We start from the raw sequence: 12,278 nt of genomic DNA, 5'->3' as shown, positions 1-12,278 counted from the left end.
TGTGCCACTCCACCGGAAGCACTTACAGAAACAATCGGCAACAAACATTGGGTTCCGCTTCACCAAGAACATTTGCATTAGGTTTGTATTTTCTTTAAATAAGTTATAATAACTAGTGCTGCACTTAATATTTAAAAATTATTCTCGAATGTATTTCTATTTAATATTCTTTACCAAAGGGGTCTTTCCTCCACTACACGGGCGGAGAAAACTGTGAATTACAGATAGTTTCTGCAGATTTGGATTTTAAAGTAGTGTATGATATGATTTCCGGAAAATCAGCAATGAACCGTCGGAATTCATCGTCGGGTCAATGTGACAAATGGTCAAAATGTGAAGAAGTTCTTAAAAAGCAAACTTGAGATATGAGGAGGCCAAAAACCATGTGACCTCGACTTTTAATCTATTCCCTAAGGGCGTTCTTGCAATATCGTGTTCACAAGACTTGGATGCACTTGAGAGCATACACCTTTAGCCACTGGCTGTCGCCGTGCGGCAGTGTTGTGCAAGTTCATACCTCTCATGAATTAGTTCAAAGTTCAGAAAACTTTGTGAAAACTTTACTACATATATTTGACAGCCTTACTAAAAGTTAAATTTTCGGCTTTTAGATACTGGATGATTTAACATACTTTAAAAACCATTGTTAGAGAATAACCCAGTACTTTTCCAACCTAGTCTTCGGACGCCTTACAAGAATCACAGTCTGCTGCTGCTTGTTTCCATGCGATGTCCTGAGGCTGCCCCCTGCTGGCTGCTTGGTTCCTCTGCTGCTCTAGCTTGGTTTGTGCAGCTTGTAATTAAACTAAAGTTGTCCATAAAAGAAAATATTTAATATCCTTCAAGGACAATTTGATGTACAACCAGCAATCAGTGCACGACAAAAATAAACCAATATATACAATGTAAATAACCCTATAGACTAAGTAGCAGTGGAAAATTAGCTTTTATTAATGAATTGATAAGTCAAGCAACAGAAAATATAAGATGTTCTCGAAACATTTCATTCTACTTTTAATTTCCTGTTGTGTTTCTAATAATTATTAATGTTGGTGACATTTCCTTCATAAATGGATGGAGGTTTTATTACCTCTGCTAAGGAGTTTATGTTTTCATCTCTGATATGTCAGTCAACAGGTTTATGTAATAAACTACTGGACCAATGTCCAGTAGTTTATTACATAAACACAACGAAACTTGGTAGACGGAAGCTGCATGGATCAGAGATTAACCTATACGGCTCTGTTGAGCTCTAACTGAGTGCCAGTCTAGAGAATGAATCTGGAATCTTCTCTCCAAAAACATTTCCCCCCTATGGGGTTTGTAGTGTGAAGCTAATGAGGTGTTTTATAAAGATGTGATCGAAAACGTCAGACCAAGTGAATCCACTTTATTTCAGCATGAACAGAAACAAAAGAGTTTCATCTCACCTCACAACAGTTCCTCACTGATAACTGTAATTTGTTTTATTTGATTGTCCTATTGGGTGCACTTTAATCTAAAGCCTTCTTAGTTTACCTATAATTAAATGTGCCACATATCTAAAACTGCCTTGTCTTTACATTGCTTTAGTTGTATAGCTTTACTTCTTATACCTATAATCAAATATTAAGATTTAAAAGGACTTCTTCAATTGCTGACAACTTCATTTATGAGTCTTAAATACACAAAATAATGAGTGACTTCCCACAGCAAGGTAAAGCGAGAAAAAAATCTTTTAATTTCAGATGGGATTTTACAGTGAAAACCTGCAGAAGACATGTCCATGTTGTTTATGATGATACCATTTATCCAAAAGTCTTCATGAACAAACAAGCACTCTGTCCCAGTAAGGCACCTGAAAAACTGTCAACTACCAATAAATACCTCTTGGATGTTTTTGCTTGGAAGACATGGCAATGAGTGGAAAGTACCTTTGGCTCATGAACATCAGAGATAATTGTGATGAAAGCGTAAGTGATTATTGTTATTATTCATTACCCACAGGCTGTAGAATAGCACAGTTTAGACGGGGGATATCCTTTAAGTGTTGCAGTCCAAGTGCTCAATACACAGGTTAATGTAACCGTTTGGCAAGTGTGAGGAATCATTTGGCTGATCATATCGGAGCTGATGCGCTGATCAGAGAGGAGAAAGAGAAAGGGCTCAGCTTGTATCCGGTTCCACTGTAGAACTTGTTCTGAAACTCCACCCTGCAAGAGACAGAAGCACAGTCAACACACACACAGCAAAGTAGATGGTACCGAGCAGAACACATACCTCTGCCAAGGCCCAACATTCCCCGCATGAAAACACATTTAAATTCACTAGATCCAGATGTCTACCGCGCCACCTTGCCCATAAACATCTGTTCCCCAAACATGTGGGATTTTGCCTCATCAAGATCCATAAATTATTCTTCATACAAAAAGGTTGCAATGTTAAAGCTCCTTCAAGTTTCACGGAAGTCCTTCCAGTAGATTTTGGGTAATCCTACTGAATACCAAACAAACAAACGCAGATGAAAACATAACTTCTGCGCAGGGGTAATACACTACAATACACAATACATTTTATTTCTATACTTCTTAGACCAACAATCAAGTCCACTTCATTCTACAGCTGAATATGATTTCCATTAGCATTTTGTATATTTTCTAATGTTCTGACTTTTTTTAATGGTTTGATATGTTTGTTAATCCACGAAAGAAAAGAAAAAAAAGAACCGAAAGAGAAAAAGTTTTGTCCCACAGGGAGGGTTTGGTGAAGTTAGAATATTCTCACTAGCATCACAATGCAACAAAAATATTTAAATGATATACAAGAAATACGAAAATATGTGCATTCATCAAATGTACTCTGCACATTCATGGCTCCTGAAGGAGGAACCTCAGGAAAAGCAGCAGGGCAGGACATTTGATGATCCAGCTAATTTGGTTCTTCCAAGTTAATTGAGTTGGTCGATTGGTTTTATCTGAGATGATGATACCTTGAATAACATTACTCTTACTCACATCTGGAAATAATTCATAATTCTTTTGTCCCCTCGCCTTAAATTTTTTTTCTATTTGTGATGTGTTTATCTGAAAATGACTCCAGGTCTTTTTTTAAAGGGGGGCAGAACAGAACCAGGCCTTTTGGGCAGATTACTTCTTTGTCCTCCCATTCTTACCAGTGCAGACGGAGCGCGTGGAGGAAAGCCGAGAGGCCCTCCATAACCAGTAGAATGGAGACAGTCAATATGGCAAAGAAGCCAAAAATCACAAAAAGGACCACAGATCCCACATAGCCCTGCCACCGCAGGGCGAGACGCATCACCATCACCCACAACACCTCCGACAGCTCTGTGGAGACACAAGCAACTCACTGTCACGCAACCACAGTCACATGGAACAAAGCTCTCACATGTATAATTAACCATGTATAAACAGGAAGTCTGATTCTATGCATCATGTGAGCGTGAAAATACACATTGGGTGTGTGTGTGTGTGTGTCATTGTGTTCGCCACTCACGTGCATGTGCCAAACTGAGAGCCCAGAGTCGGAGGTAAGAGGCTGTGTTGGAGATGCAGCCCAGGCAGTACTCTATGGTGTGGATGGCCTGATGCATGAACACGTCTGCAGCATCAAACTAATGCAGACAGCACAATCAATAACAGTCAGACAAGAAACAAAAGAATAAGCTCTCTGAATGGACGTTATTTATTCAATGAATGAAGTCACTTGTGCTTCTCCATTACCTCTTCTTCTCCAGCTCCTCCTCCCACCTCCCCCTCATGAGTGTTGATGGAGCCTTCATCAGCCACCAGCAGATGTCTGTCTTCTTCCTGATGTTGGGGGGATTACAATTGAGTGGAATTACCGCCCCCTGTGTTTGCATGTCTCCGCTAACCTGTTCAGTCTCATTCTATACACTTTTCAATTTCAGACTCATGAGGCCACAGTGACCACTGACCACTGACCACTGAAATCTCATGACTTCATCTACAAGTATGAGTACAAATTACAACTGCTCAAAATCTGAAGACATTCCCTACAGGCAGACTTGAAATGTTCAAGAGGCTAAAACACATGTTTTGTGAGGCCACATTGACCATAATGCCTCTGGCCACTTGCTGTTTCCAATGCGGAGGCAATCAAATGTAGCTAACTGTTGCTGAAAGAGTTTAAAGTTCAGAAACACACACTCACCGAATGACGCCGTCTTCTCTTGAACGTGAGGTATTCGTACGTTGGCTTTCCAAAAAGAAGGACCGGGACTGAGCACAGAGCCAGAACCACCAGGATCTTCTGCACCAAGTTCTACAGATGAGGAGTGAAGGGAGACCAGCTGTTCACTTTATCCACGCTGAAGGACAACACTGTTTTTACCCTCTATCACAACACAAGCTACGCAACATACACACTTTGATTTTGATATTTCAAAGCTTGTCAGAGTTTTGTCAACAGAACTGGCATTTGCCGGTTTCAGTTCATCTTGCAGAGACTAAAGCGTAGCTCAAGTTTAATTCTCCTCACAGTGAGAGTTTGTCTTTGACTAAACATGAAATGACTTGAGAAACTGAGCAACAGTTGTAGGATTCTGGTCTGTTAGATTGTTTTAGGAAATCTGCTGCTGGTGTGTTTGTAGAAAGACTTCGACATGTTGAAGAGTGATCAGTTAAGCAGCTCTGCATTTACAAGCGCTCTTATCAGAAATAGAAAAACAGAACAAGCAAACAGAAGTGAAATAAGGAAGCTTCATGCATGAAAACTGTTACCAACTGATATCTAATCTAAGCATCAATTTTTTACTTATTTTCAACGACAAATCCATTTCATATCCAGTCCAGATGCATTTCCGTCAATGAGTTACAACACATTAAATCTCCACATGGACTGTTTACCTGCGGGCGACCAAAGCCTGCTCAAACCTGATTGGTCAAACTAGAAACCGAAATCAGACCCCAAAAATCATGTATCTATAGATTCTGCAAATTCCCATAAAGAATCTGTTTATACAGATTATTTCATACATAACAACAATTGAGTAACCCTCATATAAGATCATGCAGACTAAATCATCACTGTTTGGGGTTTTCAGCATTTTCAAAGTGAGTTTATTTTACTGTATTAAAAAAATCAAATAAACCAGAAGCTTCTTGAATTTGAGGATTCACACAACATAAAAGAAGTGAACAAACCACACACCTGTCCCCCATAGAGTGGTGCGTTGTCAGGGTTGTCTGCGAAGAGGAACATGTCTATGAAGTGGATGAGTATACTGGGAGCGAGTTTGGACTCAGCGGGAGTATAGGCAATCCACTTGAAGATCACCATGAACACGAGGTAACCGAACAGAGACACCATGAAGAACAGCTCTGGGATCAGCACAAAGAACACACTGCTGATCTTGCCAAAGTGCCTGGAGAAAGGGAGGGGGGAGTAGAAACAGAGGAACAGGGGTGTGTCAAGACAAGAAGGAAAAGAAATGAAGAGATACAAGGAGCCAGTTGGGACCTGGTGTTAACATGTGAACTGAGGGAACTGATGATGAAGTGGTCAGATCTAAATTTTAGGTCTGAATGTATCCAGATTCCAGATGCATCATGAAGTCTGATCACCCGGACACATTCAGGACATATTCTAATACCAGGTGTGAACAGAAGAGCTCAGAGCTGTCCACTTCGGATCATCGTCTCAGTCAGGGCGAGTGTTAACATCTGATCTGAACAGGGCCAATAGTGGAGGTTAACACGCTCCAAACACACATCCAAAAGAAGTGAAACATGATCACTTACACGTAATTGAAGAATGACAAGCAGACTCCAAACGTCATGTGAATGACGCCGATTATGACTGACATCTTCATCTTGTACGAGTTCAGGAAAGTCAGCTTGTTGTTGGACATTCCCCAAATCTGAGGATGACACAGACACAAGAGAACGAATTAATTGACGGAGCTGATGACGTGAATGAAAAACAGTGAGGCTGAGAGGGAAGAGGTGATGGTTTGATGGACGAACCGGGTCAATGCCAAAGGGATAAGGGCTGGTGAAAACCCCAGACACAACCGGATCCATGGCCAAATACTGGTTCCCTGCCAGGACGGATGCACTGTAAGATATGACACAGAGGTAAGATGGACAGGAATCGGAGCCTTGTAAGAACGTCACTCTGAAGCTTTGAGAGTTTGAAATGTCCTCACTTCCATATGTTTTTCTCAAACATGGGGGTGACGTGCCACGCTGAGTTGAAGGTGCTGAGACCTCTGCTGAAGCACTCGTTGTAGATGGCCCCCGTGTAGACAGAGAACAGTCCCATCAGCAGAATCAGGTACCTGCCTCCAAACATCATCCTCCATATCTAGTCAACACACAGGGGGGAAATCCCACAGGGGGATTCATTTCAGTTTGCACTGTGCAAGGTTAAAGACATTTTTGAGCACTTCAGCTTCAGTCTGAATCAAAATAAGCCACATTTAGAGAAAATACAAAAAGTTTAATACAATTGCCTGCAAACTAAAACTGACTAAGTCAAATAAATGTCTCTACTACGGCAATGAATTTTCAAACGTTTTAAATGTTATACTATTGATGGGTTAGGGTTTGGGTGGGTTAGCCTTATCCTTTGAATTGAGCAGTGAGTGTGTGTTTTGTATGAGCGGATATCCTCTGAATTACCTCGTTGTTGTTATTCCTGAGTTTGGGGTCCTTCTCCTCAAGAACCATCCAGAGTGCGGCCAGAGTCATGAGTAAACCATGACCCACGTCCCCAAACATCACGGCAAACAGGAAGGGGAATGTAATTATTGTGAACACCGCTGTAGAGTGTGTTGAGAGAAAAGACGTCGTTCAGTTTAAAAGGAAGAAGACAAGGTCAAAAACGAACGTATGGACGGACTGTGTGTGGTGGATGTGCAAAATTGAGAATGTAGTTGAAAACTGCTGTTGAAGCAAACTACTAAAACATATTTATGATGTCATTGAATAACCATTGCATGTTTATTGTGAGCAGATATCAACTCTTTCTGTTTCACGCTGTCAGACCTTGGACTGTTAAACTTCCCGCTCAACTGATTTAAAAATGTGCGAGTACGCACGCACGCAGTCAGAAACAAAAGATAACTTGTTAGAACTTGTTTAGTCTTTGCAGTTGTACCTGGATTGACTTCACGGTAGCTGGCCACTCCATATGCATCAACAATGTTCTGGAAACCAGCTGAGAAAGAGTTGATGGGAAACAAGGTGGGTGGGGGGGTGGAGGACGGCAGGCGATTGTAGAAAGAGTCGACCCCACTTCCACTCTTCCTCTGAGGATGGAGGAGAAGTTCAGTTAAAAAAAAAGAATCAGGAGAGTGCAAGATTAGACACTTCACTTAGTCTGCAACACTGCCGTACCCCTCCCTCTCTAAGAGCGCTCTGCAGTTCAGGCAGCTTGGAAACAGGGCACCAGGCCTCGGCGATCAGACATTTGTCGGTAACGGAGGGGCTGCAGAGATTCAGCACCATCTGGACGGCCTTGCTCTTCTGAACCCGCACCTTCCACTGAGGCAGCACGGCCACCGCCTGCATCAGTAGCTGCTGCAGGAAGGCCTCTGTCTGTGATAACACCTAAAGTACAGCGGAGCGAGAGGAGGCGAGTGTTAACAGCCTTTTAAAGAAAAACCCAAATTACTGCTTTTGTTGAGTGATGAAAGCAGAAACAAAAAGTAAACTGTACTTTTATCAAGGGAAACAACACTTACTGATTTGATGTCTTCAATTCTGCCTTGAAGTCCCTGAAGGATCTCCTCCCTATCAGCCGTCCTCTCGGGGTATGCAAATGTCTGTGTCCGGAAACTTTGGGGAAATCAAAAGATTTCAGCAGGTTCAACAGACGGTGTTGAAATGTTACTGTTGCAGCGATTTACCCACCAGTCACATATCTTCTTGACTTTCTGTCCAATCTGATCTCCCCAGTAGGAAATAAGGAAGACCGTCCATTGCACCATTTCACCCTGCAAAATAAGACAGCTGATGAGAGAACACCTCAGAGACAAATCCCATCTCTCAACTACCATCGTCTCTCGATTCTCACGGTGTCTGGGTGCTCGAGGCGATCCTCCATTTCTCTGAAATCCACGATTATGTAACCGCGACACGCCCGCCATAGCAACCGCTCGAAAGAGGGGACCTTCCATGGATGGACTACTCCTGCCACAAAACTTGCGGACGAGACACAGAGAAAGTGTAAAACAGGAGGAAAAGGTAACAAAGAGGGAGTTTGAATACATTTTGAGGAATTGATTCCACCTGAGGTGGACGTCTTGGCGGTTATCGAACAGGCCTTGGCTCTCCAACACAGGTGGTGGTGCCTGCAAGAAGAAGCCGAAAAATAGGTATTTGTAAGTTTAGTCAGTTTGATCACTTGTACAATTATCAAAGAAAAGGTAATAAATTAAATAGGAAATGCTGCAGAAAACAATATTCCAACCATATGAAGACTTTTGTATTTGAAAACATCTGGTTCTGCCTGTCCGACCAAAACGCCGCTCCCGAATTTTGTAACTAAAACAGGGGCAGCAGCATTTCCAGATTTCTCTGTTTTAGCAGCTCTAAAACTCTAGAGTAGGGTGGACACCTGGCGTAATTGATGCAGTTTCAAATGAAAACAGAGTAGTATGGATGTAGCCTAAGTCATTACCCACCTGTGAGGCTGTTAGAGAGTGTGTTCTGGTCAGGACACCTCGGTACTGAGAAAGCTGGGTCAGCTGAGCCCGAAGGCTGTCTCTGTTCTTGGAAACCTAGTGACACACACACAGACAAAGACACAGGAGCAAATCAAAGCCAATAAGTTCAAACCGTTTTCAATAGAGCAATAAAGAGAAAAATAATTTTCTTCCTCTTCTTTGCTTCAAGCCCTCACCTCTCTGAGCTCTCTGGCCAGCCTCTCGCTCTCCTCCTCTATGGTGATAAGTTCGCGGGGCTGAGGGGCAAAGGGGGACGGACATGGAAGAGGGAGGGGACCATGCAGGGGGGGGGACAGGGAGCGTTTGATCTCCTGCTCCAGGAAGGCTGAAGAGTAAATAAGGGACGTTCAGAGGACAGATAGAGAATCTAAACAACGTATTAAGAACATGCATTGACCTACTGGCAGGGATCAATGAGTCAATATCACTTACAAAAGGTTTTCTCAAGTTCCTCACATCGTCTGACTTCGCTGACGAACTTCCTCTGAAAGGAGTTCACGTTGGGATTTAACTGAGGGAAAAGGGGAAGAGGGCAGCATGGTTACGCATTGTCTGGAAAATGTATTTTTACGAGGGGGCTACAGAGGAAAACTGACTCGCACATTTGTGTTCACACATGCAGCCCCCTCCACTGTTTGAAAGCAGCCTGAGAGAGGAAAATGTTTCATCTAAGATCAGTCACAGAAATGCAGCAAACTGCAATGTGACACGATAAAGTAATTTCAGGAACAAGAGTAACTCACGTCTCTGAACTCAACCAAACCCAGTTCTCCCAGCTCACTGACACAATTGTAAGCCGAGCCAGACTGAAGGAAGAGCTGCACCAGGCACACCTCCTCGCTGCGAAACATGGAGCCCATGGTTGCCTACGTGACAACAAGGAAACAAGTTCAAGTTAATAATTTCATCTGAAAAAAAAAAAAAACACTGACCTACATAACATACAGTAGTTCCTAGCGGAACAGGAGATAACAATGAAAAACTGGAGTGAGGCAATTTACAGTTAATAAACATGAAGTTCACAGTGAGCGTCTAACTTCAGTTACAACAATAAAAGCATCTTGGCTGACGATGCAGATGCTCATGTGTTGAAACTGAAGAAAGGGGAAGTCCTCCTGACTGTGACAATCAAGTGGAATTTCCAGGGTTGCAAAGGCATCTTTCTGCCAATATGAGAAGCTCCCAGTTGTGTCAGTTATGAGAAACATTCCTTTACAAACAAACTAAATCAACAAAAAGGAATCATAAGCACAAGAGCCCTGCAATATGTCTTTCCTAAGTATGAAGGTTGGACAGTTTTTTGTAAGTAAGATTAAATACAAATATCTGAGTGGATTTCTAGGGTCAGGGGAAAACCCAGTAAAGTTTGGGTTGGATCCAGATCAGGGGGCGGGTACTGGATTTTTTTTTCTTTCAGTTTTGTTAAGATTATTAGATGGTTTTCTACATTTCCCAGAGAATAATTGATGGATCTTGTTGAACAGTTTCCTGGCACTTTAAGGGAACTGATATCCACAAGTGTGTTAAATTTGGTGCAGCATGATTGAGTTTAAGGAGAATGTTGGTGCAGGGATGCGCTCTACTGAGCGCCATTCAAGTTGAAACTGTTTTAGAGAAGTACTGCTTTGTTTTTTTAGACTGTAGCTTGTGGTGCTGTTGAGCTCTATCACATTATTTCATATTCAAACTTCATCAACAGCAGCATCAAGGACCAAACCCTCAAATTTTGCACAAAAAAAAAAAACTGAATTGAACGAAGAGCAGAGCTGTTGTGTCAGATTGCATCATATTATTCTGCTAAGGTGTACCTAATAAAGTGACAACTGAGTTTTATAGCATAATATTTGGGAACAGTGGTTGTACTGAAACAAAGAAGAAGAACAAGACTTGGCATTAAAACTATAAAGACGTCATTACAAAGTGAGTATCTATAGCAACCCTTACAAAATAAACGTTTACATTATTTTGAAGGAATAGCGACCTACACACTGTCTGCCTAATTTCCTTCTGTTCAGCACAAAGTAACTGGGGCACGGGTTCATTTTGTTTGTGTCAAAGAAACGGAGGCGCAAAGGTTTTCAGCTCGAAACTGACGTTAAATGAAAAACAGCTCTTCGTCAATTAAGGCAGAGGAAATGAACTGAAAGTGTTAACGGAGCTTTGACTCGTTCAGCTCTGAGGAAAATACCGAGGGCAGAAAAAAGACCTGATGAAGCTGAATGAAATTAAATCTCTCACCGGTTTGACCCCGAAACTCGTCTGGACTCTGACCCGCTGGAGCGCCACCCCGTCCCGGCCTCGAAGCGACGGACACACCGGTGACTGCGCTGAGAAGCGAAGCTGTTTGTGAGAAGTTTCCTCCTGACTCCAACTTCCTGTTTGACCAAGTCACGTTACTCTAGTCTCACGTGACAGCTGCCGGTTTTTTGTTTTCATTCAATCAACTTTATTAACATCACAACACCTCACAATATAGGAGAAAGACAAGTGATACAGAACATTTATAAATACATAATAATAATAAAAAAAAACATGCTAAGAAACATAACACTGATATTGAGAAGAAGAAACAAACAGAAACGGAAATTTAAGTTTTACTCAACTTTATCAAAATCAGGTTTTATTGCCGAGCAGGTTTACACATACAAGGCATTTTAAGTGTTTTTGTATAAGGTTCAAAAATGTAAAATATAAAAAATAGGAATTTTACATCAATGTATTATAAGCCCAAGGTAAGGGATTGTGCAATATGTTGCAGATAATCACACGAAACTGGAATGTGCAGCCATACGATTTAAATTTTTTATCACAGTTATGAATAATGGCCCGGCAATTACTTCAAACTTACCTAAGTATTCAAGTTCAATGAAGTTAATGTACCTAAGAAAGTATACAATTCAAAAAATACCTCCAGTATATTGTGTATTGTGTTCTACAAAATAAAGTGTCACTTCTAAACACAAAATAGCACTTTAAGCTTATCTCCTTTTTAACTTTGTGAATAAACTTTGACATAAATAAACTTTAAGAACAATATTGATTCCATCGCAGTGAAAACGGTGTGATAGAATAAAATGTGGAAATTGGTAAATATAAAAAGTTGTTCATGTGCGAAATTATTATTTGTATCATGGGTTAATGAGCAAATAATGGTTGATTCTTCAATTTTGTGGTTTGTTATAAGCCTGAAATAAACTGTTTCAGTTCTTTAAGTTTTAAGAATCTTGTCAAAATTCCACAGCTGGAAGAAAACCCATCGAAAGAAACTGGCCAGTTACCCGCACACCCAGACATGGTTAGATATAGTGCAGGAAATATACATGTTTGCGATGGGAAGGGTCATTTATTGTTTTAGAATGAAAGAAGACAGAAAACAGAAACATTTAGCTTTAGAGACAAAGGCATCAGCTCTGTATATTATCAATATAAACTATATTTTACTATACTTAACTTTTAAGTAAGGCTGTCAAATACATTTTCACCATGTCTAACTTTCTGCAAATTTTGGTAAGAATTTTAGCATGTTAAAGGCCTCAAAAAGCCAATTCATTTACCTGAATAATAATGATATTCTTTACAATTTCAATAG

The 12,278-nt window shown here is 41.0% G+C and overlaps 1 protein-coding gene across 1 annotated transcript; it reads right to left on the bottom strand.

Annotated features, from left to right (window-relative positions):
- Positions 1 to 1,375: 1,375 nt before the first annotated feature.
- tcirg1b (T cell immune regulator 1, ATPase H+ transporting V0 subunit a3b) lies at positions 1,376 to 11,077 on the bottom strand. The gene is made up of 21 exons (XM_062393719.1): positions 10,928 to 11,077; positions 9,433 to 9,555; positions 9,122 to 9,200; positions 8,866 to 9,014; positions 8,648 to 8,743; positions 8,253 to 8,314; positions 8,038 to 8,164; positions 7,875 to 7,957; positions 7,706 to 7,799; positions 7,359 to 7,571; positions 7,120 to 7,270; positions 6,642 to 6,781; positions 6,167 to 6,324; positions 5,985 to 6,075; positions 5,760 to 5,878; positions 5,170 to 5,383; positions 4,171 to 4,281; positions 3,720 to 3,806; positions 3,493 to 3,610; positions 3,152 to 3,323; positions 1,376 to 2,192 (listed from the first exon to the last, which is right to left on the bottom strand). Exons 2-21 carry the CDS (start codon positions 9,547 to 9,549, stop codon positions 2,099 to 2,101), a joined length of 2,475 nt encoding a protein of 824 aa, XP_062249703.1. The 5' UTR covers positions 9,550 to 9,555; positions 10,928 to 11,077; the 3' UTR covers positions 1,376 to 2,098.
- Positions 11,078 to 12,278: the final 1,201 nt, after the last annotated feature.

Source organism: Platichthys flesus, chromosome 8, assembly GCF_949316205.1.
Source record: "Platichthys flesus chromosome 8, fPlaFle2.1, whole genome shotgun sequence".
Taxonomy (NCBI): Eukaryota; Metazoa; Chordata; class Actinopteri; order Pleuronectiformes; family Pleuronectidae; genus Platichthys; species Platichthys flesus.
This window is presented reverse-complemented; position numbering and strand designations above follow the sequence as displayed.

Bases quoted from the DNA above. Each gene is read 5' to 3' on its own strand.
- tcirg1b (XM_062393719.1), bottom strand. From the start codon at position 9,549: ATGGGCTCCATGTTTCGCAGCGAGGAGGTGTGCCTGGTGCAGCTCTTC. The intron at 8,744-8,865 runs GTGAGGGCTTGA...GTGTGTCACTAG, and splicing joins TGGCCAGAGAGCTCAGAGAG to GTTTCCAAGAACAGAGACAG. The intron at 6,782-7,119 runs GTACAACTGCAA...CACACTCTACAG, and splicing joins CTACCGTGAAGTCAATCCAG to CGGTGTTCACAATAATTACA.